At 48.2% G+C, this 27,244-nt stretch overlaps 1 protein-coding gene across 3 annotated transcripts in view; it reads left to right on the top strand.

Annotated features, from left to right (window-relative positions):
* Positions 1–17,713: 17,713 nt before the first annotated feature.
* Positions 17,714–27,244, top strand: part of Rgs10 (regulator of G protein signaling 10) — a 38,188-nt gene continuing 28,657 nt past the window's right edge. The window contains exon 1 of one of the 3 annotated variants that reach the window (XM_021657889.2): positions 17,714–17,871. In XM_021657889.2, the coding sequence (XP_021513564.1) occupies positions 17,823–17,871 (49 nt within the window). In that variant the 5' untranslated portion in view covers positions 17,714–17,822. Of the gene's footprint in view, positions 17,872–19,008; positions 19,130–23,358; positions 23,547–27,244 lie in introns of those variants that run through there. The other 2 variants (XM_060380758.1, XM_021657890.2) reach the window with 2 other exon arrangements.

Raw genomic sequence — 27,244 nt, 5'->3', positions numbered from 1 at the left:
AGACAGAGGCTTGGGGTTCCTTGACCAATCAGCCTAGCCCAATCTGGGAGCCCCAACTCCCAGCGAGAAACCCTGTCTCAAAAAATGAAGAGGGCAGCATCTGAGGAACAACACTTGAATTTGACCTCTGGCCTCTGTATGCAAGCACACACTCATGCATACAAGTTAAATTCCTTTTTGTTTTTAAAGTAAAATGGGTTTAGTGGCTAAGAGATTGCGCTTGCAGAGGATCTGGGTTTGATTATGGAGGTTTACAACCATCCATAACTCGTTACAGGGTATCTGATAACCCTGTAGTGGAAGTTTTGTTATGTTATGCAAATAAGTGTTTGTTTTAATCCCGAGTGTGGGATTTTCGTTCATCCACAGCTGATAATTGCCCTGCCTTCGGGGTTGGGGTGGGGGAGGCATGGTCTTTACCAGCTGGTAATAGCCTGCCTGGTGCGGCATGGGGAGGCATGTGGCCTAGGGCTCTGAGGAATATAAATATAAGAGCCCAGAAAGAGAAGGTGTGGCAGTTTGGAGAGACACAGGAGAGACGCTTTCTGGCGCATTGACTTGGAGGAGACAAGGAGACTGCTTGCTGCATTTGCTGTTATCCTGACCGTGGGAGGTTGGTATTGACCCAAAAGAACCCATCGACCCTAAACAGCCAGGAGAGGTAATAGGATCTGCACCCCCTCTCCCCACTAACCTTCTCTCTTTTACCTAGGATTAAAGGGTTGGTGGAAGGGAAGTAGAGGCATAACTAGCCCAAGTAAAATAGAGTTTAAAAACGAACACAACAATGCCCTCTTCTGACCTCCGCAGGCACCAAACATGGACATAATGCACATACATAACATAGAGGCAAAACAGACAAAAAATATAAACCCACACGTGCTGGTGAGATGCCTCGGCTAACCACTCACAATCCCACAGCGGAAGGACAAACTGACTCCTGGAAGTTGTCTTCTGACTACACACTATGACACGTACAGGCCACACTTCACACTGACAATTTTAAGATGCATAGGAGCTGAAGCCCCCTCCACTTAATCTCAGCTTGCTCCCCTTTAAAGCAAGGAGGGAACTTGAAAGGCACTTGAACTGTGCTTGGCTAGGCACTAGCATGGCACAGTTTATGCCATGCCAGCTTGGCTGTTGATGGGCAACGTGTCCCTGGTTTAAGGGTATCCATGCTATCAAGAGGAGCAGGGCTTGGGCATGGTGATCTGTGCTTATAATCTCAGCAAGAAGCAGGAGAATCACGAGTTTGAAGCCATCCTGGTCTACATAGCAAGTTTTAGTGCGACTAGGGCTAGAGTGCAAGTTCTTGGTTCCCCCGGCACCCCGAAAGCCAATATATGGCCCTACTATCTCCAGTTTCTATGAAGATATGTTAATATTTAGCAAAGTGGATTCTATGTGTGTGTTAGGCAAATGTTACTGCTGCAACGGAAGGAAGGTCTTTTTAAATTCTGTATCTAATGTGTTATACCCAGGGACAGAGTTTTTACTTTTTGTTTTTGTTTTGTTTTGTTTAAGAATGACCTCATTCCCTGTTTCGGTTGAATGTATCAGTCTTCTTCCCTGAGAAGGAGCATCCAGAAGCAGAGCAACAGATTGTTTGTTTGTTTGTTTGTTTGTTTTGAGACCAGGCTGGCCTTGAACTCACAGAGCACTTTTTAAGAAAAGTTATGTGTGTGGGTTTTTTTCCCTGCATGTATGCCTATGTACCACGCATGCTTGATGCTCAGAGAGGCAAAAAAAGGGTGTCAGATCTGGGCCTGGAGCTACACGAGCTACTATGCGGGTGCTGGGAATGGAGCCCAGTTCTTCTGCAAGAGCAGCACCTTTACCTGATGAGCCATTTCACTGGCCAAACACAATATTTTTGCTAATAGCTCAATGTACTCCCTGCCCACCACCCCAACCTTGTGTTTTTGGTTATGTTACCTCTAACCCTTCATATGACAATGAGGCTGTAATATTTTATGTAGATATAGGAAATTCAGTCTTTCCACTGTCGGGTCATTTCATTTTTTATAGCCCTTGCAACAACTGCTCCGTGTATCTGTGTAATTCCTTGCTTGAGGATGCTCCTCAGAGCCTGGCTTCCTCTACGGTGCTGCCAGTGGGGCTTGGGCTGGGCTGGGATTGCCAGAAGGGAAGGCAGCCTTGATGTACAGCCCTTTGTCTCCAGGTCACTCCTTGAGTGTGCACTTGAGTGAGTGCTGGTTTTGCAACCTTGCCTCACTGATTTGGGAGTCTCCGTCAGGTTCTTAGTAACAAGAATAAATAAAGGATTATAAGAGAAGTGGAAATCTAACCTTAATAAAAGAATTTAAAATAATACAAAAATTTCGTATTCTGGGAACAGTGATCTAATAAACTACATTTTTAAATGTAGATGGGAGAGAAAAGGAGAGAAGCAAAGGGAGAAGAGGGAGAGGGAGAAGGAGAGAGAGAGAAAGAGAGAGAGACTGAAGGAAAGCCTGTGCAAATACTAGGACATAAGGGAGAGCACATTGGTTCTCTCCTGCCACCTTGTGGGATTCAGAAATTGAGCTCATCAGGACTGCACCAGTACCTCTGCCTCCTAAGCCACTCACTGGCCTGACTATACTTAATTACAAATGTGAACGTGCGGAAAAGGGACAAACGCCATGATATACATATGGAGTTCTGAGGACAGCTTTAGGGAGTCAGTTCTCTCCTCCCACCTTGTGGGCCCTGGGTATAGAATTCAGGTTGACTGGTTTGGTAGCTTTTGTCTTTACCCACTGAGTCATCTTGATGCACACCCCCCCCCCCGCCACCTCACTATTTCATACTTGAAACTTTTTTGTATTTTTCCATTCTTTATCTACCTTTCTATAACATACACTGACAATTTCACTGTGGGTATTAACGTGGATCATTTTAATCAGATGCCAAGGGTGGCGGCTCACACCTATAATCACAGTACTCAGGGAGCTCTGGCAAGAGGATTACCCACAAGATCAGTGTGGGCTACAGAGTGTGTCCACACCAGCCTGAGTGGCAGACGGAAACCCTGTCTCAGAACAATGACTTTAATCAAAGTACTAGCAAGACTGCGGAAAACTGGAATTCTTGTTAGCTGTTAGCCGGATGTAAAATAGGAGAGCCACTATGGATGGAAGCCGGGAGGCTTCTCAAAACTGTGAAATAGAATTGCCATGTGACCTGAAATCTACATCTGCCTGTATACCCAAAAGAACTAAAAGCAGGTTTTCAGAGATTTGCATGTCTCAGTTTGTAGCAACACTATTCATAATTGCCAGAGGCGGAAGAGCCTAAATGTTCACACACAGATGAATGGAAAACAAAATGGGGTCTATACCACGAAATGGAATATTGCTCAGCCTTGAATTGAAATTAAATTGGATGGATATGCACGTGTAATCCCAGGGCTCAGGAGGCTAAGACAAGAGGGGCCTTAACTTGGCCTGGGCTACATACATATTGAGACCCTGTCTTATGAAAGTGGAAAAGGAAGGAAAAGAAGACATGAAAGCAAAGAGTGGAGGGAGGGAATGATGCCCGTACTTCTCCGGCGTAGAGAGACCATGAAGACAGCTTGCTAAGTGAAGTAAGCTGGAGACAAAATGATTTTGTTTACATTATTAAGGATGTCAAGTTTAAAATACCCAAATTAGAGTGTCAGAGGAGAAAGGGAGGGGGCGAAGCTAGTTAACAGATAGAAAGAATCTCAGACTGGAGACGGGATAGAAGATTCTGGAGAGGTCCTTTGCAGGGTGCTGCAATGTTCAACACGTCTGAACTGAACACCTGAAAATAGGTGGAGTGTGGGATTTGATATGTGTTTAATTTTTTTCACTGAATTTTATATGGATGGGTGTTTTGCCTGCATGTATGCCTGGGCATCACATGTGTGCCTGGTACCCTCAGAGGTCAGAGGAGTGTCAGAGCCCCTGGAACTGGAATTACAGACCATTGTGAGCTACTATGCAGAGGATGGGAATCGAACCCGAGTTGTCTGAAAGAGCATCCAGTGCTCTTAACCACTAAGCCATCTCTCCAGCCCCGAGAGAAGCTTCTTTTTGCAGTGGGTGCCTGGTTAATGCAGAGATTCATAAAACTGCAGAGAATAAGTCTCAGTTGAGTGCTCAGCCCCAGAGAGAATATATCAACTCCCTCGAGGCTAAGGAAACATTGTTGAAGCGAGAGTGGACTGAGGGTGAAAAGCCGGAGGATGAGGAGGCTTCCTGTGAGGTGCTGTCTCCTGCACATGACGGGTCTGCTCCACGGTCAACTCTCAGTGGTTACCTGCACGGCGGCACAAGACTGGATTCACTGACATTCCATCCTGGCTGGAGAGAAGATCCCTCCTTGACAGTTAATGGTTGCGGGGAGGAATATACTCTGGTGTAGCCGACATGCTCCAGGAAATACCTCCCAGCCTTGCGCATACTAGCAGGCCTAATTAACACGATGTACAATGGATCACATACACAGGTATAGACACGAAAATATGTGCTTGGTGGTGGTAGAGCATTTGTCAGGAAGAAGGGTTTCAGCAGGAGAGAGAGAGAGATGAGAGAGGGTAACAGGTGGTGAAAATGTCCCAAACCCATTATACAAATGTATGAAATTGCTAAATGGGGCCAAAAAAAAAAAAAAAAAAAGGGGAAAAAAAAAAGGCAGAAAGAAAAAGAAAGAAAAAAAAAAGAATCCAGCTAACTATTAGCCTACTAATGGGTTGCCTTTTGCCTCAAATTGCTATGAGGTAATTTAAATCTGCTGGTATCTAAAGCCTAATGGCATAAAAATATATCTGCAGAAATGATCTCAGTCGTTCCGTTGGGCTCTAAATGCCTGCAGGACAAAGCGGATACAGTCTTTATCCCCCTGCTGCCCCAAGTGACAGCTCCTGCTGGAGCAGAAGTAAGGGGAACTCTTACAGCCACTGTAAGAGTGAAACTTGTACAGCCACTGTGGAAATCAGGGTCATAGCTCCTCAGGAAGATGGGAATCAATCGACCTCAAGATGCAACTACACCGCTCCTGGCCATATCCCCAACGGACACTTCATCCTACCCAGAGACACCAGCTCAGCTCAGCTCACTGCAGTGCTATTTATAATAGCCAAAATTTGCAAGCAGCCTAGATGTCCCTCAACAGAAAGATGCATAAAGAAAACAGGCTGCATTTACACAACGGAATATTACTCAGCTGTTAAAAAGTGAAATTGTGAAGTTTGCAGGTAAATGAATGCAACTAGGAAAAAGATCATCCTGAATGAGGTATCTAAGATCCAGATAGACAAATATGGTATACATTTACTTGTATGTGGATATGAGCTGTTAAGTCAGTGATGACCAAGCTGTAGTTCATAGAATCACAGAGTTTAGGCACTGGGAGTGTGTGTGTGGGGTGACGACAGATCTTAGGAAAGGGAAATAAAATAGATAGTTATGGATGAATGGAGGGGCGCTGAAATGGGAGGACCAAGAACAGAAGGGGAGGGAAGAGGACGATGAGGGAGAGAATGGGGAGAGACAGCTAAAATTAAGGAACATTTTAGGGGTAGTTGGAAACCTAATACAGTAGATGCGTCCTAAAAATATACATATATGAAGGTGATCTAGATGAAATCACCAAATAATGGGGGAGACAGAGCCCCAACTGGCCGTCTCTTGTCACCAAACGAAACTTTTAGTACCAGGACTGGTTACGTCTAATTGGGTTGTTGGCCAAAAGGGTCCCACGGGAATCTCCAAACAATCCAGGCTGTTGCCAGGACAATAGTTTACTTTCCACAAACTGACCACACAGCCTTATTGATGATAACACCCACACAACTCACTGAACAAAGAGAAGTTGATTTGAGTTTGAGGCTGGCCTCAAACTCAGAGAAATTCACCTGCCTTCATTTCCCAGAGTGTTGGGATTAAAGACCATGTCAGGCCAGTTTAGTGTTTTGATGGGATTCCTGAATGCACAAACAAGTTTCTGGTGCCTTCTCTTGGGCTCTTTTCCTTCTGTTTGTTTTGTCTAATTTCAATGTTGGGCTTGTGCACCATACCTACAGGGAAACTGGCACAGAGCTGCTGAGAAGGAACGTGCTCAAATCTTGGAAATCTCAGACTTGAAATTTAAAATCTTATCTTGAGACTAGACAAAGCTCTCTCCTGTTTCCGTGGCTGCCTCAGGAGTACGTGACACAATCCCCGGGTGGTCACGGGTGGTCAGTCACATGAGTGTGTCACCTGTTACCTTTCCCCTGTAAATAGAGCATTGCCATTGTTGTAAGTGTTGCCCTCACTTTTAAACTCTCTTTTATTTGGGGTTCTGTAAAGCCTCTCCCTTCCAACCTTAAGTAGGAGAGAGAAGGTTACCGGGAGAGGGGGAGCAGACCCCTTTACTTCGCCCAGCTGTTTGGGGTCAAGGGGTTCTTTTACAGCTCTACGCCAATCTCCGTTAACAGCAGAAGCAGCCAGCAGTCTCCTCCAAGCTGCTGCGTCCGGAAGCGCTCCTCTCCATCTGTCTGCTCCAAACTGCCACATCTTCTGTCTCTGGTCTCTGCAAACTGCTACGCGCCACACACCAATGCACACCACACTGTCTCTTTCTGGGCTCTTGTATTTATATCCTCAGAGCTCTAAACCATGCCCCTCTCCGCTCCCCACGAGGCAGGCCATTACCAGCTGTCAAAGGTCACGCCCCCAAGGAGACAAACATCAGCTGTGGACAAACTAAAGCCTAAACTAAAATCCCTCACTTGGGATTAAAACAAAAAACATATTTACATATCTGAGTCTACAAAGAAACCAAAACTTTCATTACACCTAAGTCCCAGCCATCGAGACACGTTTATTTTCCACACCCCTCCGAGCCTCCCCCCTGGCCAAGGTTTTTAAGTCCCTGCTTCACATGAAGTGAAGAGCGAGCATCATCTATGTAGACTGGCTGTTTATTCAGAGCTGTAACACTGAGGGGAAGGACTTCCCTTCTCCCTGAAGAATTCATCGCTGGACTCCTGGACTCAACCTCTGGCCAGGCAGTCGCCATAGAATCACCTCGGTCACCACTGGAGCCAGCTGATGCCTGTTCCTGAAGCATCATCCTCGCCTGGGCCCAGCAGATTCCAGGTTTCCCGGGAGACTTGTAACCACAATGTGTTTTTGTTTTCTTTTCTTTTCTTTTATTATTATCCCTTAGAAGCCTATTTGTTTTCTAATGAGATACCAAAAGGGAGTGATCCAGGTAGGGGAGGGGGTGGAGGGGAACTGGGGGGAGTAGGAGGGAAACTGTAATCACAATATTTTATGTGAGGAAAAAAAAATCTATTTTTAATACAAGGAAAAAAAAGGCAGGAAGCAAACAACATAAAATAGTTTTAGGAAGTCCCTGAAACTGACCAGATTCACTAGGCTCCTCTAGATGAATGTGTATTGCATTTCCCTCAGAAGAGTCCCCACTATGGTTCTCACACTGGCACACTGGCCCAGATCCTCCCACACTGCTTTCTCTGTGTTAGCTCACATCTTATTCTGTTCATGGTCACCAAAGAGCTTTTGGCAGTTTCCAAAAGCCAGTAAGAGCCATAAAATACTTTTCCAGAAACACTCCTGGGCCTGATGCCTTTCGACGGAGAAGCTTCTGAGAAACCCAGGGGTTGTGTAGCCCAGGAGACCCTTACCCGCTTTGTGGTAGCCAAGGCATTCAAAGGCTGTTGTGTGAAGACAGTGTTTAAAATCACACTTCCCACAGTGCCACCACTTAAAAAGACTAGAGTCAATAGTACTGGTGCCATCACCAAGTCTTGCTGTGGACGAGGCAAGTGATATCAGTAGAATTTTAAAAACTGATTTTTATTTTTAGTGAAATGACATATGCATACTATTGTTGCAATCTGCTATTTGAGACAAAACTGCAGCCATATTTGCATTCAGCATTCATTTTAAGATGAAATTAAGTTCAAAATTTTAAACTTTTCACCTCTGCTTCCCGGAAGCGGACCCTGCCAGAGGGTTGAGCTGACCTTATATTTTACTATGATTCAACAGTGTTCTAACTCGTGCTTTATTATCTAATCACTTGGCTACGGTCTGGTTGCACCCCTCTTATCTACACACCTGGCGGCACTTTGGATGTTCTCTAGAAGACCCTAAGCCCTGCCTCACTTTCCTCACGTAGGACCAATCAGCGTAAAGGTTGGCTGATAATACTTTGTCTAATTAGCCAAAATGTGTTTCTGCCCTCCCAGTATCCTTTGCATTTGGTTCTTTCTATAAAAAGCCTGCTGTGAGAACTTGTAGATGTCACAGGCTCCAGAGTCCTTACTGTGGCCCTGATCCATCAGCTTGGAAAAGGTGTTCCAGTGAGCCACCCATATCTAAGACTAGAGCAGCTTGTGCAGCTATTCTTATACTAGAACTATAACAGGGTGAAAAACCAGTCTCCACCAGTAGTGTTTGAAACATGCCGCTTTCTTCCCCATCTTCGGGACTTTCTCTTCAAGGCCAGCAGCTTTTATCTTTTGGCCATTTCTTATGATTTACTTAGCAGGTACACAACAGAAAACAGTGACTCACTCTCTCCCAGAACCCATTGGTAGCCAACATTTCAGGGGAGGGGACATTCTATTTCAGTTGACAAGTAGTGTTCCATTATGGACATATGCTAGGATTTTTCCTTCCAGTCAACAGTTGATGGCCATTTGGTGTTTCCAATTAGAGCTATTTCAAATAAAGCAGCTGTGGACATTTTGTATTCAGTTTTTATGTACACTTCTATTAAAAATTTTTATTATATTTTTATTTTGTGAGTGTGCATGTTTATGAACAGTGTGTGGAGGTCTGAGGACAACTTTCAGGAGCTGGTTCCCTTCTTTCACCCTATGGAACCTGGGGATTGAACTCAGGTCATTAGGCTCGGCAGCCATCTTGAGCCAGCTTGCTGGCCACATGCTTCCGTTTTTCTGTGGAATGTTTGGATTATACAATAGACACGTATTTAATTGTCTTTAGTAAAGATACAATTTTAAAACTAAAAAGGTTTATTTAGTATATGAGTTCTCTATCTGCATGTGTGCCTGCATGCCAGAAGAGGGCATCAGATCCCATTGTAGACAGCTGTGAGCCACCATGTGGTTCCTGGGAGTTGGACTCAGGGCCTCTGGAGGAGCAGCCGGTGCTCGTAAGTGCTAAGCCGTCTCTCCAGCCCCAATTCCTGGCCTCAAACTCATTGTAGCTGAGGATAAACTTGAACTTCTGATCCTCTTGCTTCTACTCGCTGAGTGCCTGGATGTCTGCCACTCACATGGTGCTGGAGGATGAACCAGAGCCCTGTGCATGGCGGCAATCCGCACCAAATGAGCTGCATCCCATCCTTCAGTGTTTCAGCCAGATTCTTGTTAGATAGCCCAGGCTGGTCCAGAACTCCTGCCCCTCCAGCCTCTGCCTGGCATGCTGGCGTGACAGGCATGCTCATCCACCAGCTGCCATATGTTGAACTGTTTTGTCGTCATGGTAGTGCTTACCTATTTATACGTTTGTACATATATGTAACAATAACAAAGAAAAAGAGGCCATGAGCTTGAGAAGGAGCGGGGTCGGGGGACATGGAAGGGGTTAGAGGGAGGAAAGGGAAGGGGGAAATGACATAATACATAATTATATTTTAATTAAAAATAAGTTTAAAAAACAAAGTAGAAAGGGGCCATGAGAGGAGAAGAAGATTCCCTTTTATTACAGTTTTTTCATACAATATATTTCTATCATACCCCTTATCTCCCAGACGCTGTAAGTTATTCTGTGTTGGAAAGGGGCACTCACTATATGACAGGTGGGAGGAATGGAGGAAGAGGAGGCCTGAGAGGATTTGTTTGCCTGCTTCCTTAGAGACAGGGTCTCATGTAGCTCAGGCTGGCCTCAAACTCAGTCTGTAGCCAAGGATTACCTTTAACTTCTGGTCTCCCTGCCTTCACTTTTCCAGTGCTAGGATTAGACATGCACCGTCAAATCTATCTTATGTAACATAGGGACTCGAACCCAGGACTTCACATATCCTTGGCAAGCAGTCTACCAACCAAACTACACCTTTAGCCCTGGCTCTGCTATTTGAAACATGACTTGTGGGGGTCTGGATGGGAAGGTGAGAGAGGGACAGGACCTGTCCAGATGGCACCGAGCTGTACTCATACAGGGAAGAGTGCTCTGGATACAAAGCAGTGGGCACTGGGCACAGGCAGGGTCCACGTGGTGGCATCTGGTCCTGAGGAGGGTGAACTCCACCAGGAGCCTCGCAGTTCTCTGTGTGGCCAAAGACTTCCTCTCAGGGTGAATGAGACACTCCACAGAGATGGACAGTCCTGCGTGCTGGCTCACAATGAATCACAGTGAAGAGGAAGCAGACTGGGAAGAAGAGCATCATCTGGGAGGAAGTGGTGGCTAGGATGGAATGGATGAGCAAGCAGTGTCGGATTCTGTGTTTTAAAAGACACAGGGTGGGAACCGTGGCTGGCAGATACTCGTCCGAGCAGCTGATGGGGTACCGTTGCCTCTAACGGGGACAGAGCAGGTGTGGGTAGGGAGAGTTTGTTCTAGAAACATTGCCTCTGAAACGTCTTACCTGACTGCCTGAGGAGAAGTGGAGGAGGTGAGCAGGGCTGAGCACGACAGCACGAGAGCCCAGCATCTGGAAAGCACACTCCATATGAACTCTGGGTAACAACGGCATGTCAGTGCAGGCTCCACCACAGGATCACAGATGTCTCCATGGTGTGGGAGGCCTGGCATGGCGAGACTGCCCACGTGCAGGCCTGAGAGGATAGGAAAGCTCTGTTTAATTTTGCTGTAAACCTAAAAAATCTCCACAAAATAAACTTGATTTTTCTTTTTTAAAGAAAATGTTATTCAGAGCCATGAAACTCGATGGAATAGCAAAGAGAATACAAGAGCCAGCTGTGAGGACCAGGGATGCGGTAGACCATTGCCAAAGGGGGATAGGTGACCGTGGGACAGCGAATGATGTAAAGGCGAGGAGGTCAGGCAATGGGGGTCAGAGGAAGGGACTGGCTGTGGACTGGGGTCAAGTGATACAGATGGGCGCTGGCTGCGCATCTTCCTGGGCAGTAGAGATGGACAATGGACTAGAGAGGGCTAGGAGGCTAGGAGGAGAGGGACCAGGCACAGGGAGGGAGGCTCAGGTCCTGTGAGGTATTTTGCTGAAAGTCGCTATGATGAAATGGGGCGATAGAATAAATGGAGAAGTGAGGAGATTTTTAACACTGCTTTTAAGACATGTTTCTCTATGTAGCCGGGCTGCTCTCAAGCTCAGGATTCCCTTGCCTCAGCACCCCTGTTGCTTGGGACTAGAGACAGACACCATCACCACTTTAGGGACAGAAGCTTAACTTATCATTTACGTTTTTCCTTAAAAAAAAAAAAAAAACAAAACATTTAATTGGGAGACTAGAAAGATGGCTCAGTGGTTAAGAGTATATACAGCCCAAATTCAGTCCCCAGCACCCACACCGGGTGGCTCACAAGTGCTCATAATTCCAGCTGTAGGCGATTCAACTTCCTCTTCTGGCATCCTGGGCACCCACATTCATGTGCACGCACCTATAGGAGGTGCATACGTATAGCTGGAAATCGCACCCCGTGATCTCCAGCTTTCATTTTCCTCATGCTCCAGACCCCTCAAACCCACCATTCTCCTTGGTGGCTCTAGGAGTGCAGCCGCTGCAGACCCCTTCTGCTCTGTGGACTCATGGCATTTATCTTTCTGCATCTGGCCTGTTTCACTCAGTACAATGTCCTTCAAGTTCCCCCAGTTTGTCAGAAATAGCAGGATTTCCTCCTTTTCTTTTTAGGACTGTTTTGATTTTGAGAATGGAGAAACACAAGCCTGGTTACAAACTGACAGAATTAATCAGCCTTTCTATTTATTTATTTATTTATTTATTTATTTATTTATTTATTTTCTTGACAGAGGGTATCTCACTGCAGCCAAGCCTAGAACTCACACTGTAGTCCAGGTTAGCCTCAAACTCCTGGTAACCGTCCTACTTTTACCTCTCTGATACAGGGATAATAGACGCAGGCCGCCGTGCCCTGCTAACCTACCTGTTTAGCTGAAACGCTATAAAGAACCTTCATCTTTTCCTCCAAGGCGGCAATGTAGCACGAGGAGGGGCTCTCGACACATTCATTAGCTGAAAATAGCCAAACCAGGTTCAGCTGCTGTCTGGGTTTAAGCTTCCTGATCTGCAGCCCGAGTCACTGACCTCCCAGGATCTCTGAGCTTTGGCATGCCAGGAACGTGTGGTGCCATGTTCAAGAGAGATCAAAGCCGGGAACGGCAGACCCTCTCTGCCTGGTCCTTCCATGGGAAATGGAGAGTTTTAAGAAGGAAAAAAAGCCCCAATGCTGTAAAAATGATAACTGTGAAGAAGAGGGTAATGATAGGAGCATGAACAAAGTATTGCATTACATAATTTCTATATAATACATTATTTTGAATACTCACTAAAATTAAACTAAAAAAACCAATCTTACATATTTGTAGCATTAAACGCAAATGAAGCTTTCAGCTAGGTTCTGCTTTCTAGTTCTCTGGTTTAAAAAGGGAATCTCAGCACTCAGGAGCCAGAGGCAGATGGATCTCTGTGAGTTCAAGGCCAGCCTGGTCTACATAGTGAGTCCCAGGCTAGTCAGGGCTACACAGAGAGACCCTGTCTCAAAAATAAAAAGTATAGAAACTGAAGGCATTTTTCAAAATAGTAGTATATAATAATGAAAATATAAATCACTCTGAATTACATTATCCAAAGATAAATTCTAGTAACATTCAGTGTGGTTAACTGCTAGTTAACATAAATATTGGCCTCTCCCTCTCACAGTGCTGAGGGCCCACTCTACCAACTGAGCTATATCCTCAGTTAGGCTTATCAAACTTTCATCTTACTCATTCATTCATTCTATACATATATACATAGTATACGTACTTATTGTATGATCGTGTACGTGCCACAGCATGCGTGTGGAGGCAGGCCCGACTTTACCAACTGAACTATGTCCCCAGCCGGGACATATCAAGGTTTTATTTTATTTAATCAATCAATCAATCAATCAATCAATCAAATAATCAGTCAATTAATTAATTGTGTGTGTGCATGGTCAGTTTGCAGGAGTCAGCTCTCGTCTTGCACTGAGTGGGCCCAGGGGACCCTGTTTTTCCGAGATGGTCTTGTGAAAAGTCTGCTCACCCAACGCCAGCTGAGCGTCATCTGGTCCTCTTTGTGGTGGGTGGTGTTCTTTCAGGCAAGGTCTCACGCCGTCCAGGCTGACCTCAGACTCACCGTGTGGTCAGGAGTGACCTTGAATCTCCGATGTCCTGCCCCCACTTCCTGAGTGTCAGGATTAGAGCCACCCGCTACCACAGCCAGTTTATGTGCCGCTGGGGGTGGAGCCCAGGGAATCCTGCATGCTAGGCGAGTGCTCTGCCAGCCTAGTCGTGTTCCCTGCTGGCGCATGGTCTTTTACAACCGTTAAGTAGTCTACCATAGGAATACGTTATAGCTCCGTCATCTTCCGAGTGGGCTTTTCCCTACCATAAATACCACTGGGAAGAGCTATGCAGTGATACATGTAATAATTGCACTGATTATTCTTTTTACTTTTTTGGCAAAAATGACTGGTTGTCAAATTATTCACTGGCTCAATGGATATAAACACTCCAAAGACTCCCATGCATAATGCCAAATAGCATCTTACGATGCCTGCCTCCTTGACTATTTTTGACTATTTGGAAGGGCTTGCTTGCCCCTTATATCTTGAAAGAATTACTATTAGTAATTATACCTTTGCACATCACACTGTTAATACCGGGTCGACTTCCTATAATTAACAAAGAAAACCCAGGGCTGCGGACTGTCTCAGGAAGTGCTTGCCTGACAGGTTCAGGGCTCTGGGCTTCATCCCCAGCACCACACATAAGCAAAGCAAACACCCCCCACCCTCTCCACTGTGTGGAGGCTGACCGACATTTACCTCTTATGGAAACAGCCTGCAATGGGAGTACGGGTGATTTGGATTCCAGTGATTTCTCTGTGCGCCTACACGTGCCAGGCACCACGCCAGGTGCTTTTTTTGTTTATTACTGCTGCAACCACACCTTCGGAATGTAGGTGTTCTGTCCCACGAGGCTGTGATACACTGAGGCCATAGTGCTGGTTAGTCTGCAAGATCAAGACTAGTACCGGGTTGCCTGACTAGGAGCCTAGCATTGACCTATTTGCATATTTAACCCTACATCAAAGGGCTTATCATATATCTGATATATATGCATGTGTATATACTATAACGTGTATAATATATGTATGTATGATATATGTATGTATGCCATAAGATGAAGACAATTACTCACGGCTTACTAGTTTTCTTTCTTTCTTTCTATGACTGAGTTTCATATAGCGTAGGCTGGCTTTAAACCCACTATATAGTTAAGGCGCACCTTAAATTTCTGATCCTCCTGCCTCCTACTCCTGAGAGCTGGTGTTACAAGTGTACACCATCATGCCCTGTTCTGTTTAGAGCTGGAGAACAAACCCACAGCTTGGTGCTTGCCTGGCAACTGAACTCCATCTCCAGCCAGGCTTACCAGGTTTATTACACTTATTTATTTGTTTAGATATTTTTACCTTATGTGTGAGAGTGTTTTCCTTGAATGCATGTATGTATATGCCACTTGCATACCTGTTAGATCCCCTGGAACTGGGGTTACAGAGGGTTGTGAGTAACCATAAAGGCCCTGGAATCAAATCCACGTCCTCTGCAAGAGCAACAGGTGCTCTAATCACTGAGCCATCCCACCACTCTGCACATTTACTCATTTTGTGTACGTAAGTGTATAAGAGTGTACATATTGGATGGGTGTGGTGACACATGCCTTCAATCTCAGCTCTAGGAAGGCAGAGGCAGGTGGATCTCTGTAAATTTCAGGGCTAGCCTGGTCCACCTAGTGAGTTCTGGGACAGCCAGGGCTGCAGAGCGTGTTCGTGTCCCGGTGTGACTGTGGGGGTCAGAGGGTAATGTGTAGAGTTGGTTCTCTCCTCCCACCTGAGCCATCTCACCCATCCTGACCAAAGCTTTAGAATTCTTGGGTAGCATAAGCCACACTGACCTATAAAGCTCATTTCTCTGAAATCCCCATCTACCCAAAGAACGCCAGGGCCGTGGCTTCTTGTCTGCTGCAATAGCTGGTCCTTGATCTAAAAGTAAAGCAGCTGAGGGGAGGAATGGGGCACGACCTATTTGCCTTCTTGGTAATCAGCTGCCATCAAGTCTTTTGAAGGCTTCAGTGAGAGGAACCACAGAGTGGCTTGGGGTGGCTTGGAGGAGTGACCTCTTGGAGGCTGAGTGTCTTCAGTTGGGATGGAGACTGCCAGGTAGGTACCCTTAAGGTTTGTGTGTGTTCAGTGGGCTGGTGAGCCTGCTCTGACAACTTGAGGTGTTTTACTTTTCTTTCTTTCCTTCTTTCTTTCTTGCTTGCTTTCTGTCTTTCGTTCTTTCCATCTTTCTTTCTTTCTTTCTTTCTTTCTTTCTTTCTTTCTTTCTTTCTTTCTTTCTGTGTTTTGTTTGCTAGTTTTAATTTCTTTTGAGTCAGGGTCCTGGAACTCTCTGTAGGCTAATCTGGCCTCAAACTCGCAGAGATCCACCAGCCTCTGCCTCCTTAAGTACTGAGAATAAAGGTGAGCACCACCTTGCGCCTTTTACTTTTATTCTTGGTCTGCATACGACGTGTGAACACTGGCTCTTGGCTCTTTGGACACTACGTACATGTGTGTTTTGTCTGCAGGTATGTATGTGTAACATGTGTTTCTGCTGCTTGCAAAAGTCGGAGGAGGACATCAGGTCCCCTGGAACTGGAATTATAGATGGTTGTGAGCTGCCACGTGGGTTCTGGGAATCGAACTCGGGTCCTCTGCAAGAACAAGTGCTCTTAACCACTAAGCCACCTCTTCAGCCACAGGTAGCAATTTCATGAGTCAAACAGAAAAGAAAACCAAACCGTTCACTAACTCTTAACCCCAGGTCCTTTGACAAGCTCACAGGATGGAGAAATGGATCTAGAGCTGTTTACTTTCTCTGTTATTTCCCATTGTCCAGGAAGCTTGGAGCTCTCAGCTCAGGAGGGCCTCAGAGCTATGCTAGGCCACACCAGGCTTGCTGAGGGCATGGGTGTGGGTGTGGGGGATCTGGTTGAGTGCTGGGATTGGCTGCCTAGCTCTAACTTCCACTCCATTGTGCTAGGGTCTCCTCCTTTCCTATGTTAGCTTAGGTGTGTTTGTGATCAGCCTCTGGGGAACTTTCAGTGGAGGTGGACAGGGAGAATTCTGTTGCTGTGCTCGGAAGGCATCTCGCTGGGATGTTTCAACTATTTTCTCTCCCCCCCCCTCCCTCTCCTTCCTTCCTTTTCTATTCTCTACATAGCCCTGGCTGTCCTAGAAATTGTTATGTAGACCAGGCTGTCTTCTAATTCAAAGAACCCTCCTGCTTCTGCCTCCGGAGTGCTGGGACTGCTGGGATCAAAGTCTGTCCCTTTTCGTGCTTGTCTACAACCCAAGAGCCACTTAAATGGCCGGGGTGGGCCACCAGCAGCTGGAAACATTCATAAAGCCCCAGCTGGAAACCAGGCTCTCTTGATGGTGTTCACCTGCAAGCCACAGCAGAAGACGGCTGCCGCTTCAAGGGACGGAACATCCTCTTTGGGTAGCACAAAGAGCCGTGTTTGGAAATGATGGAGTGGGGACGGGTAGGGAGAGAGCTGGAGAATAACCACAGAGGGACAGAGCTGAGGTGGCGTTGGGACTGCAGGGTGGACAAAAAGGGAGGAAAATAGAGCAAAATGGGCAGCTCAGAATAGAAGATATAAAGGAAAGTGCCAACTAGTGAAAATCCCGAGAAAGAACGCGCGGGGGGGTGTGTTGGGGGGCGACTGGGGAACGGTTTAGAAAAATAGCAATTAGCACAGCTAAAAATAAAGACCAATTTCGAGACAAAGCCAGATCCACAAGGAGAAAAATAAAACTCGCCAGAAAGACAATTCCTTGCAAACCAAAATGCTCAAGAAAACGCGGCTAACGACACCCCCCTCCCCTCTTGGGCTGTTCTGTAGAAGAAATGAGAAACTAGATGGGCGTTGAGCAGGTGACAGACACCAGGAGAGGAGCGACGAGCCGAGCCGGGCGCTGGATTCCGGCAGTGGAGCGCAAAGGTCCTCCCGAGACTGCACCCAAGTGTCGTCCAAGTTAAAAATGTGCCGGCGCGCTCCGCTCGGCTCTGGAGCCGCAGAGGCTCGGCAGCGTTCTGCGAGGTCTGTCCCCGAGCCTCGAAGCCGGGGCACTGGCGTGGCGGGGGCCGGACCGGGTGCCCACTAGCCGTGGCTTGGCTCCCGACCCTGGCGACGCCTCCCAGGCATCCGCGGCGGGAGCAGGCCGCGCGCCCACGGAGTCGGGTGGACCCGGGGGCGATCTGGGAGGTGACTCGGGCCTGGCAGGGACACAGGACGCTGCGCGCCTCCCAGGCCGCGAGGGGAGGGACCGGGCTGCGCGCGGGAGCCGAGGGTCAGCCGGGGCCACCGCGCCCTGCCCCGCGCGGGGAGCCGGGGGCCGGAGCCGGTGCCCACGGGCGCGGGTGGCAGGGGAGAGGGGAGCGCGGCGGGGAGGAGGCGGCGGGCGGGGCCTGGAGGGGCGGTGTCGCGCGGGCTCCTCCTCCTCCTCCCTGCCCTCTCCGGGCTCAGCCGCCGCGCCGCCCGGCTGCTCCGTCCTCTGGGCGCCCGCGGCGATGTTCACCCGCGCCGTGAGCCGGCTGAGCAGGAAGCGGCCGCCGTCTGGTAAGCGGCCGCGCGCGCCGGGGAGCGGGAAGGGCCGGGTCGCGGGGTCCCCTGGCGCGGCACGGCGGGGCCGCCCGGACAGCAGGCGCGCTCCTCCCCGCTCGCTCCGTCCCAGCCGCGGCGGGAGCGCAGAGCCGGGGAGCCGCCCGAGGAGGAAGTTGGGCTTGCCGCGGGAGCCACGGCAGCCCTCTCTCTAGAGGAGGTCTGGGAGCCGCGCGAGACACCCAACAGCCCCACGTTCCGAGGCGGCGTGGGAGCCGGGCTCCCCTCCTGCGTGCAGCCTCCTCCGCTGGCCAAACGGGAAGGATGCTTCGCTGGACCTCGGCATCCCCCGGGCGGCGCGGCCCCGCGGCGCCAAAAAGTGGTGTCCCGAGGTGGCTGCACAGGAGGGCGGGGGAGGGACTTGTGTGACAGGGCGGAGGGGTCGCTCTGTCTTTCCCCCCCGAACCAGCCCGACACACAGTTTGGGGAAACTTGGCAAGACAAAGAACCCACGGTGCGGAAACGGTGGTGTGGATCGTGTCATCCTTTTTGTGGCCAGCCGTGTTGACACCTTCTGTGCCTTCCCTCTTGTCTTCGCCCTTAGGACAGCCGCGTCGGAGGGACGGGGCTTCTGAAGCCCGCGTGCTGGGTAACCTGCTCCCGCTCTTGATGGGTCTCTTAAACGTTGGCTTGTTTGCTTGACTGTGGGTTCGGGGTTCACAGGCTCGCTTTCCTGTCGCGGGGAGGTTCGCTTCGCGTTAGCCGGTTTCCTCTTCACCTAAACATCAAAAGCGGTTAAGTGACTGCAATCATTCAGAGACCCGGTCCCACAGCCGCCACTCACCAGCTGTGCAACTTCTTTGTTGCTGAGGAGAGATGTGCAAAGTGTAGCTTTAAGTGCCTAATTGGCGCCTGCCCTCCACCCATCAACCCATGCAAATCATTTCATTAAATATTGAAGACGACCCCACTAAAGTCAGATTCCAGGGAGTTATTGTAAAGAGTTTGCACTGTTGCCTGCTACGCATTAGAGCCCTCCATTAGTGTTACCCAGGCGGCCGGATGCCTTCTGAGGGCTGATGGCTGACTCCAGCCGCTCGGTCAGATGCTCGGCACTGGAGTTAAACTTCTGACTCCAGCCTCGACTCTGCTGCTCCGCAACACTGAATAATGGATGGCCTTGGACCTTTCTGTGCCTCGGGGCTGTGCTGGTGCTGGGTCGGTGTGGCTTGCAACAGCCAGTTGCTAAATGTTCGGGGCACCTCGGAACTGGTTGGTAAGCCATCGGTCGCCTGAAATTAACCGTGGGGGTGGGGGTGGGTACACGTCAACATGTCAGCTGTGATGAGCCTCTGTACGGTGGGTTTCAGAGAGCTGTGGACCTAGCTACGTACCTGTGTTATTGTTGTTGTTTTTTAAAAAATTACATTTCTCACGTGTGTGTATGTGTGCGGGCGGGAGCGCGCATGCCACAGCTTGTGGAAATCAGTTCTCTTCTGCCGTGAAGGTCCCGGGAATCAAACTCAGGCTCTCGGGCTCGTGTACAAGCATCCTTACCCACAGAACCCTGCTGCTGGCCCTTAACCACAGGCTTTAATTTTGATAAATATGTGCTCACTTTACTAACAGTAGGGTCAGCAGTTACCAGCCCCAGGTGCCATGCCAGATCCGCGGTGGAGGTGCGGGAGTTACTGAATTCCTCTGCTTTCTCTCTCTTCGAATGTAGAGGAGTTGTGGCTGGTCCTGCATAGGCTGCCTGTCACTTGGAGTTGTTTGGCCCGAATCGAATGTAATACAGACAGAAACCACGGAACCATCACAGACACGTGGGTTTAGGATGCTTTTGCGGGTGGCCAGGTTGCTTTCCCAGACTGAAGGGCAGTTTTACAAATATTAGTGCCGTGCCTCTGTTCCAGGGCAACAGACTAACCCTGATGAAGTCTGCCCACACCGCTGATAGAAAGGCCACAAGTTAAACAGAGGGGTTGGTGTTGGTTGTCTGGAATGCAAGAGCCCAGGTTCTTTCAGTGGGTATAAGGTCTTCCAGCCTCGTGAAAGGACACGAGCCCCCCGACAGTTTGGTCACTGTCATCACCACCCAACGGCAAGAGGAGCCAAACGGGAAAGGAGGGAGGGTGAGGGCCTCTTACAGAGATAGCCGGCAGCAGGCAAGCCAACCGAAGGGCAGCTGAGGATTTGGGGGAGGGGACTTTGATTATTTTTTCCTTGTGGTGCTAGAGGTGTGCCCAAGGCCCTGCATGTGTAGGTCTGCTGGAGAGTGACATCCCCACCTGAACCTCACTTTTCAAGGGCTGGATGCATGCATCCCTTTAAGAGCCTGAGCTTGTAGCTGACTGTCTCGGCAGAGCATTCTCTGTGAGGCCGAAAGAGCCGAGTCTCATCAGAGATTATAGGCTGAGAGCTGTAAGCTCCGCCTGTTTCTAAGGTTCGTAGTTAGAGGGTCTTTGTTGGAGGCTCTATGTTCTGCCTACCCAGGTAGGGAAAGTGGGTGCTTGACCAAAGTCAGACCCCAGTTCAGTCTTGGGGAGCCGAGGGGAGCAGGAACAGCCAGCTTCATTTTACCAAGTGGTTCTGCTGAAGTGTGAGGACTCCTCAGAGGATCCTGTCCCTACCCACAACCTGCTGATAACTGGCAAGATCCTACCTCAGAACCAACGAAAAAGCCACACCCCTGGTCTTGCCCTATAGCCAGACCATTGTCAAAGAAGTTCTTTTTACATTGTCCTATTAAATCCTGGGAACAGTTTCAGAGTTATTGCTGGTCTTAAGTGTTTATTTAAAGGTGACAGTCTGCACAGAAATGTAACATGTGGTTTTTTGAGACAGGGTTTCTCTCTGTAGCCTTGGCTTTCCTGGAACTCACTCTGTAGATCAGGCTGACCCCAAACTCATAGAAATCTGCCTGCCTCTGCTTCCAAAGTGCTGGGATTAAAGGCATGTGCCATCACCACGTGGCATGCATTTCTTTTTTAAAACAAATCTGCGGTCTTGGCAGTTGGAGAAACTTTCTTTTGTAGAAACTCATGGCTGGGCCTGGGGGTTGGGAGAGAGCGAGGCAAGCCTGCAAGTGTGGAAGGGCCAGGATGAGATGGTCCTTTTGTCCGGATAACGTCAGCCCAGCCTGCTTGGGTTGGGAAGAGCAGCCTGCGGAGGACATGGGTGGACAGGAGGTATGGTGCTGCTTCAGTAGCTTTGTCTTTGCTCTTTTTTCCTCAGGGCAGTAGACTTACATGCTCAGGCAGGGTCTACGTTGGTCGTTTCCTAGAGCTTTCACGGGAAGCCAGGCACTTCCCTCCCTGAGCTGACTGATCCCCTTGGTCCCCTCATTCTGGGTTCTGAGAACTTGTTGTTTAGATGCTACTAAATATATTCTGGTCACTTCTGCTTCCCCCAGATATCTGTCCACTGCAGCAGCCTGGGGGCAGCAGTGAGACAAGAGGGGCCTCAGGCCGGCAATGGCAGTGGCCCCTTGCTAAGAGCTGTCAGGAGGCATCCACCTCGTGAAACAATCCGTGCAGACTTCCAGGGACAATTTTCTCTTTGGATCTGACTCTCTTCTCTTGAGGGCCAGGCCTAGTGCTCAGGGTGGCCTTGCTGCCTCTGCATCTGGTCCATCCCTTTTTTCCTGCCCATTTTCCTGCCCTCATCCTGCCTGCAGGGGTACTGGGTATTCCTACCTCCTTCCTACACCTCTGCAGGTGTCCTTTCTCTGCACCTGGCAGTAGCTTGTCTCAGAAGGAGGGAAATTGGATCCCCTGGGTGGGAACTGCTTCAGGGCTACTTATTTCCAAAGAAGCAGACAAGATAACCTGTGTTGGACCCTACCCCGGGGCTACCTGCACACACATCTACTCAACCACCTTGTTAGATATTTAGTGAGCAAATAGAGAGGTGACAGTTTCTCCCACGTCCTTTCCCTCCCATCCGGAAAATCCTGCTCTTATTTTCTCAGTTCAGGAAATTTTCTCAATTTAGTCCCAGAGTAAATCTGGGACTGAAAGTCAGGGCTTTCGTTTCTGGCATCTTTTCCTCCCCCTTCCTCCCAGCCATCCTGAGATGACAGAGGCCCACCCCGTCTCCTGCATCCTGTTGCTTGCTTCCATTCACCTCTGTGTGCCTTATTTCCTTGTTGGGTTACTGTACATTCTCGGTGATTCTTACCTGTTTTCAGTAGTTCTTTCTCTCTCTCTCTCTCTCTCTCTCTCTCTCTCTCTCTCTCTCTCTCTCCTTTCAGGGCCTCTGACTCCTTGATCAGTGCTCAGCTTAGCTCATTCCTCGGAAAGTATCGGTCATTATAAGCTATATTCCGGAGTCCCAGATGTGAGGTTGACCCCTGAGGAACCCATCGCCTTTGTTCTTAGGAAATGTGTGGCCCGGAGCCTGGAGAGGGCACAGTTGGTGAAGTGCTGCTTATTCAACATTAGGACCTGGGCTGGACCCCCAGAACCCTGAGGGTGGTGCCTGCTTGTAATCCCAGCACTGGAGAACTGGAGACCCACGGGCCTCCACGTCTAGCCCATTTAGTGCTTCCAGGCCGGTGAGGGACTCTATTAAAAGGCCAGGTGGACAGTGCCTGAGGAGCGACACCTGAGGCTTCCTGCACACGCACACACAGGAACAGACACAGAAAGAAAATATGTGGGCTGGGGCTGATAGTGTAGCTCAAGGAAGAGAGTGCTTATCTAGCAGGCACAACACGCTGAATTCAATCCCCAGGATGACATAAAACTGGCCATGGTGGACTTTTAGCACCAGAGAGGAAGGAGCATCAGAAATTCAAGAGCATTAGCTACACAGCAAGTCAAGGCCGATTGGAGCTGTATGATGACCCTTCTCAACACACACATACGCCACACACAGACACAAAACCTAAAACAAGTAAAAAAAACAAAAAACAAAACAAAACAAAAAAAAAACCCACACAAGAACAACCCCCCCCCAAAAAAAACAACCAAAAAACTACCACCACTAACAACAACAAAACCAAGCAAGCAAGCAGCAAGCAAGCAGGAAAATAAATGTTACGGGCTAATTCATGAATGATGGTGAACTTGGGAGGCTGAGGCGGGGGCTTGCTGGAAATTTGAGACCAGCCAGAGCGCCATAGGAAGACCTTGCCTTAAAATCATCTCTCCTTCACACATAAACGAGGCCTGACTGATTCTGACAAACGATTTTTACAGGGTTTGGGATTAACCTAGAGCCTTATGTGTGCTGGGTAAGTGTTCTTCCACTGGGCCACACCCCTAGCCCAGAAGTCCCTCATCTTGAGGTGAAGTAGAGACGGGGAAGGAGTGTGGGGGAGGAAAGGTACATTTATGCGTAAGTGTCAAGCCCTGTTCTTGGAGACAAGGAAAGCCAATGACAGGGGCTTGGGGCCGTTGTCATTTTTCAGGGCTGTAGTGGCCATTGTTGTTTTTCTGGGCCTCTGGCTGCCCAGGAGGGCATAAACAGCAGTCTGGCATCCTGATTTCCTTCCCTCTAGTTAATGCTGGAAACTGTGGCCATCTGCTGTTTAGTCCACCCAAAAGAGGATGTTGAGGATAGTTTTTTCTTTGGACCCCGGGGGCGGCCGGGAGCCCTGGGCCCCTGTCTTTCTCCTACAAGGCGGATCTGAGAAGGCAGCTGGACTTGGGTCTGCTGGATCTTCTAGGTGGAGCAGAGCATGGAATGTAAGGACTACCCCCCACCCCTGACCCTTCAGAGCATGTTCTCGGCTTGCTGGGGGATGGAGCAGGGCCTGGGGGGGGCGGTATGCCGAGACAGGCACGCCGGTGGCCTCTGAGAGTCTGCTGTGCTCACTGGCACGCTTGGAGTCCTGAGCTCTCTGATTAAAACACCACGATGCATGTTCTGAGTTGTGCCACCCTCTGAGGCCTGTTTTCTTGTACTTGTCTTAGGTGCCAGTTCTGAGAAGGATTGTTTAAAAAAAACTTTTAAACTTCATCATTATTACTATTTTATTTTATTTTATTTTTATTTTTATTTTTGCCAACTGCAGAGCATTTCCATGTGCTCAGCTGGGGCCTTGTCAGACAGACGTAAGGTAGTCCTCAAGGGCTAAATACTGAGTGATAAATAGGTAAACTGATATTTAGATACAGAATTTCCATGACCCAGTTTTCTGTGGAGCCTTAAGTAGATCACCAGCTAAAACAAACAGATTCTCTGTTTCTATGTTGGGATGTAACTTAAAAAAAAAAAAAAGTAGTATGCTTGATGTGGTCTAGGTGATACGAACTTTCTGAATAAGTTTTGTGGCCATAGCTTTCCCTTGAAACTTCATGCGAAGGAGAGTAGTTGTTTTTCTTCCGTTCTTGTCCCTCCTCCCTTTTACACATTTTATGGGCTGGGGTCTTATGGAGCTTACGCTGGGCTTGGGACTTTGCTAGGTAGCCGACGAGGCTAGCCCATCTTTTGTACCTCCCAACCTTGTAGAGACTGGATTACAGATGGGAGAGGATTACACTGTGCTGGAAGGAGAGGGCTTGAGAGGAAGGTGGGGTGCTCTGTCTGGCAGCTTTGGAATTTAGGGCTAACATCTCTGCCTTTTCCTGGATGTGAATGTGTCCTTTGTCTCCGTCAACGCGCGGTGAGTTTATGGGTACTTAAGAGCTGAGCCCACGAGGATGTAAGTGACCCCGCTTGCTGTTGAGGAAGTTGAATGTTGAGAGCTTATTAAAATATTATTTGGATTGGGGAAATGGTCTGTGCAGGGTCCTTGCACGGCTCTCACTACAGAGTAATAGCAGAAATCTAAGCTGCAAGTGTTCAGGTCTGATGGCTGCTCATATGCCTTTTGAGTATGGATTTCTAGGGAATTCCTGTCTGGAGAAAGTCTCGATTAGCTGTGACATCATAGCTACTATAAATAATGGATTACAAAATGGAATCGCAGGCAACAGGCCCCGGCCATCTGCATGACAATGCCGCGTGCACCTTCCAAGACAGGCTTTCACTAAAGTCAGAAACCACACGGAACAGCACAAAAGGAAATGAAACTGTCTGTCCATTCTGCCTGTGTGCTAGGAGCTTCTGGTCAAGTCCTACAGGGCTCCTGACCCCGGCTTCCCCAGTATGGACCTGACCCCAAGTCTCTGGCTTTACCCACACTGTAATTGCTTCCCCCCTCCCCCCTCCTCTCTCTCCAGGATCTTATCAAATAGCTCTGGCTAAACTCTCTGTATAGACCAGGCTGGCCTTGAACTCAGAGATATGCCTGCCTCTGCCTCCCAAACTCTGGGACTAAAGGTGCACCCTGCTGTTGTTAGCCTCTTCAAAGTTGCTCCTCTCAGGCCTCTCAATGTAAAAATGAGCAGAAATGAAAATTAAACAGCAACGGAGCCTTGTGGGAAAGAGCAGGTGCAGTGCCCTGGTGCCAGATTGCTTTGCCTGCGGACCGAGATTTCCATCTCCCAGCTAGGTGACCCTTGCATGTCTCACATCTCGGCTTCCTCACCTGTAAAAGGGGGATGCTATAAATGTCACACGAGAGTGCTTCCAGCCCACATGAAAGTGTGGAGAGCAACCTCACACCTGGCAAACAACTTGTAAGTGGTTTTGTTATCAGCTAAAGATAAATTTACTGAAAAATTGGAGCTAGGCATGCAAAAAGTTTTTCTTTTTCTTTCCTTTTTTTTTTTTTAAGATCTGAAAAGATCTAGGAGCGAGTAAAAAGGAAAAACAAAACAAAATGAAACAAACAAACAAACAAAAAAACAGTTAAGCAATAAGAGAGCCCCCTTTCTTCATTGTAACTCTGAAGTAAAAAAGCAGAATATAAAAAGACAAAGTTGAGACAAACTAATATTAGTGCCAATCCCTTCTTATCGCCTTAGAAGTTAATCTAAAAGCTGCTGGAAAAGCATACTTAATGTGTTTTTCCCCCACCTGGGCGTTTGAGGTCTGCTTTCTCGCCATCTAAGATGGAAACTTGCCAATGAAAAGGTTGAGCAGGCTGAGGAGCTCGGGAGTCCGTGCTTGCCCTGAGAGTGAAGGACCTGTGTCTGATCCCCAGGCCCAGGCAGGAAAAGCCAGCTTAGTTTGTGATTGTAGAGGGTGGGGAGTGGCTGAGAAAGGCACCAGGGATTGACCTCCGGCACATGCCTGCACGTGCACACATGCACATACACATACACACATGAACACACATGTGCACACTCATGTACCCACTCATAGGAGTGAAAGAGTATGTGAATTTGGGGGATTCCAGCATTGGGTTTGGGCAGCTGTGAAATCTTGGTGTTGCTTTATTTTTTTAATTCATTTTTTATTGATGCTTTATATTTTTTTATGCTTTTATTGTCATTGTTAGTATTAGTCATGGTAGTATTTTGAGCAGGTTCCATAGAGGGGACCTATATAGTCCTGCCTGGTCAGGAGCTCCGCACGTGGATGAGCCTGGCCTTGAACTTGCAGGGGTCTTCCTGCAGCTGCCTCCAAGTGTGGGGTTACAAATGTGTGCCACCATGCTTTTAAGTTCAGAAGTGAGCCCGCTTGCTACTGATGAAAGTTGTTCCTTCTCGTCTATGTTACGAGGTGAAATGTCATGTCTAAAGTGATAGCATAGTATCCCTTAGTCTATATAAACAGTAGCTTAAGTCTTCTGAGCAGGAGACACTGTGTCATGAAAGTGCTGTGAATCCTTCCAGGGCGATGCCAGGTGGAGCAGGCTGTTGATCCATTTCACAGGAGCCAGAGATGGTGGCTTGCTATGACCCGGCTACAGTTTAAATATGTCTCAAAGCTCCTGTGTTGAAACAGTTTCTGTTGTGAGGTATTAGGAAGATGGAAGAAACATTTTCCCGAAATGCTGTTTAGAGCTGGGACCTTTGGGAGCTGAGTCAATGAACCAAAACAAACCTTTTGCTTTATAAAGTAGACTGCCTCAGGTATGTTGTTATAGATTGAAAACAGACAAAATATAGATGTCATTAAGTGAGTTATGTGTACAGATGTTGCTCCAGTAAGATCTGTTTGTTGTAACAGACTTGAAAGTCAGGCTGGTCTGATGGCGTGGACCTGTAACCCCACCTCCTCAGGAGGCTGAGGCAGGATGATTGCCAAGCTCAATACCAACCTGGGCTACAGAGCTAGTTCAAGGACAGCCTGGGCAACCTTTTCTCAGAATGCAGAAGGGAGGGGGAGGTGGAGACGGAGGTGGCAGATAAGAACACATCTTAGCGGTAGAGTTTGTGCAAGGACCTGGAGTCAACCCCGGTATTGAAAAACAAACAGCAAAGGCCCTTAAAGTCAACCTAAAGTCTTGGAAAAGATCCAAACCAATATCCAAGGAGAGTGAAAACACGTGACAGGAGCTGGTAGAAGAACCCTGTGGGACCCTTACAGTGGCAGAAATGGACAGAAGAGA

The sequence above is a fragment of the Meriones unguiculatus genome, chromosome 1, assembly GCF_030254825.1.
Source record: "Meriones unguiculatus strain TT.TT164.6M chromosome 1, Bangor_MerUng_6.1, whole genome shotgun sequence".
Taxonomy (NCBI): Eukaryota; Metazoa; Chordata; class Mammalia; order Rodentia; family Muridae; genus Meriones; species Meriones unguiculatus.
Note: the sequence above shows the minus strand (reverse complement) of the source record. Positions and strands in the feature narration are given on the sequence as shown.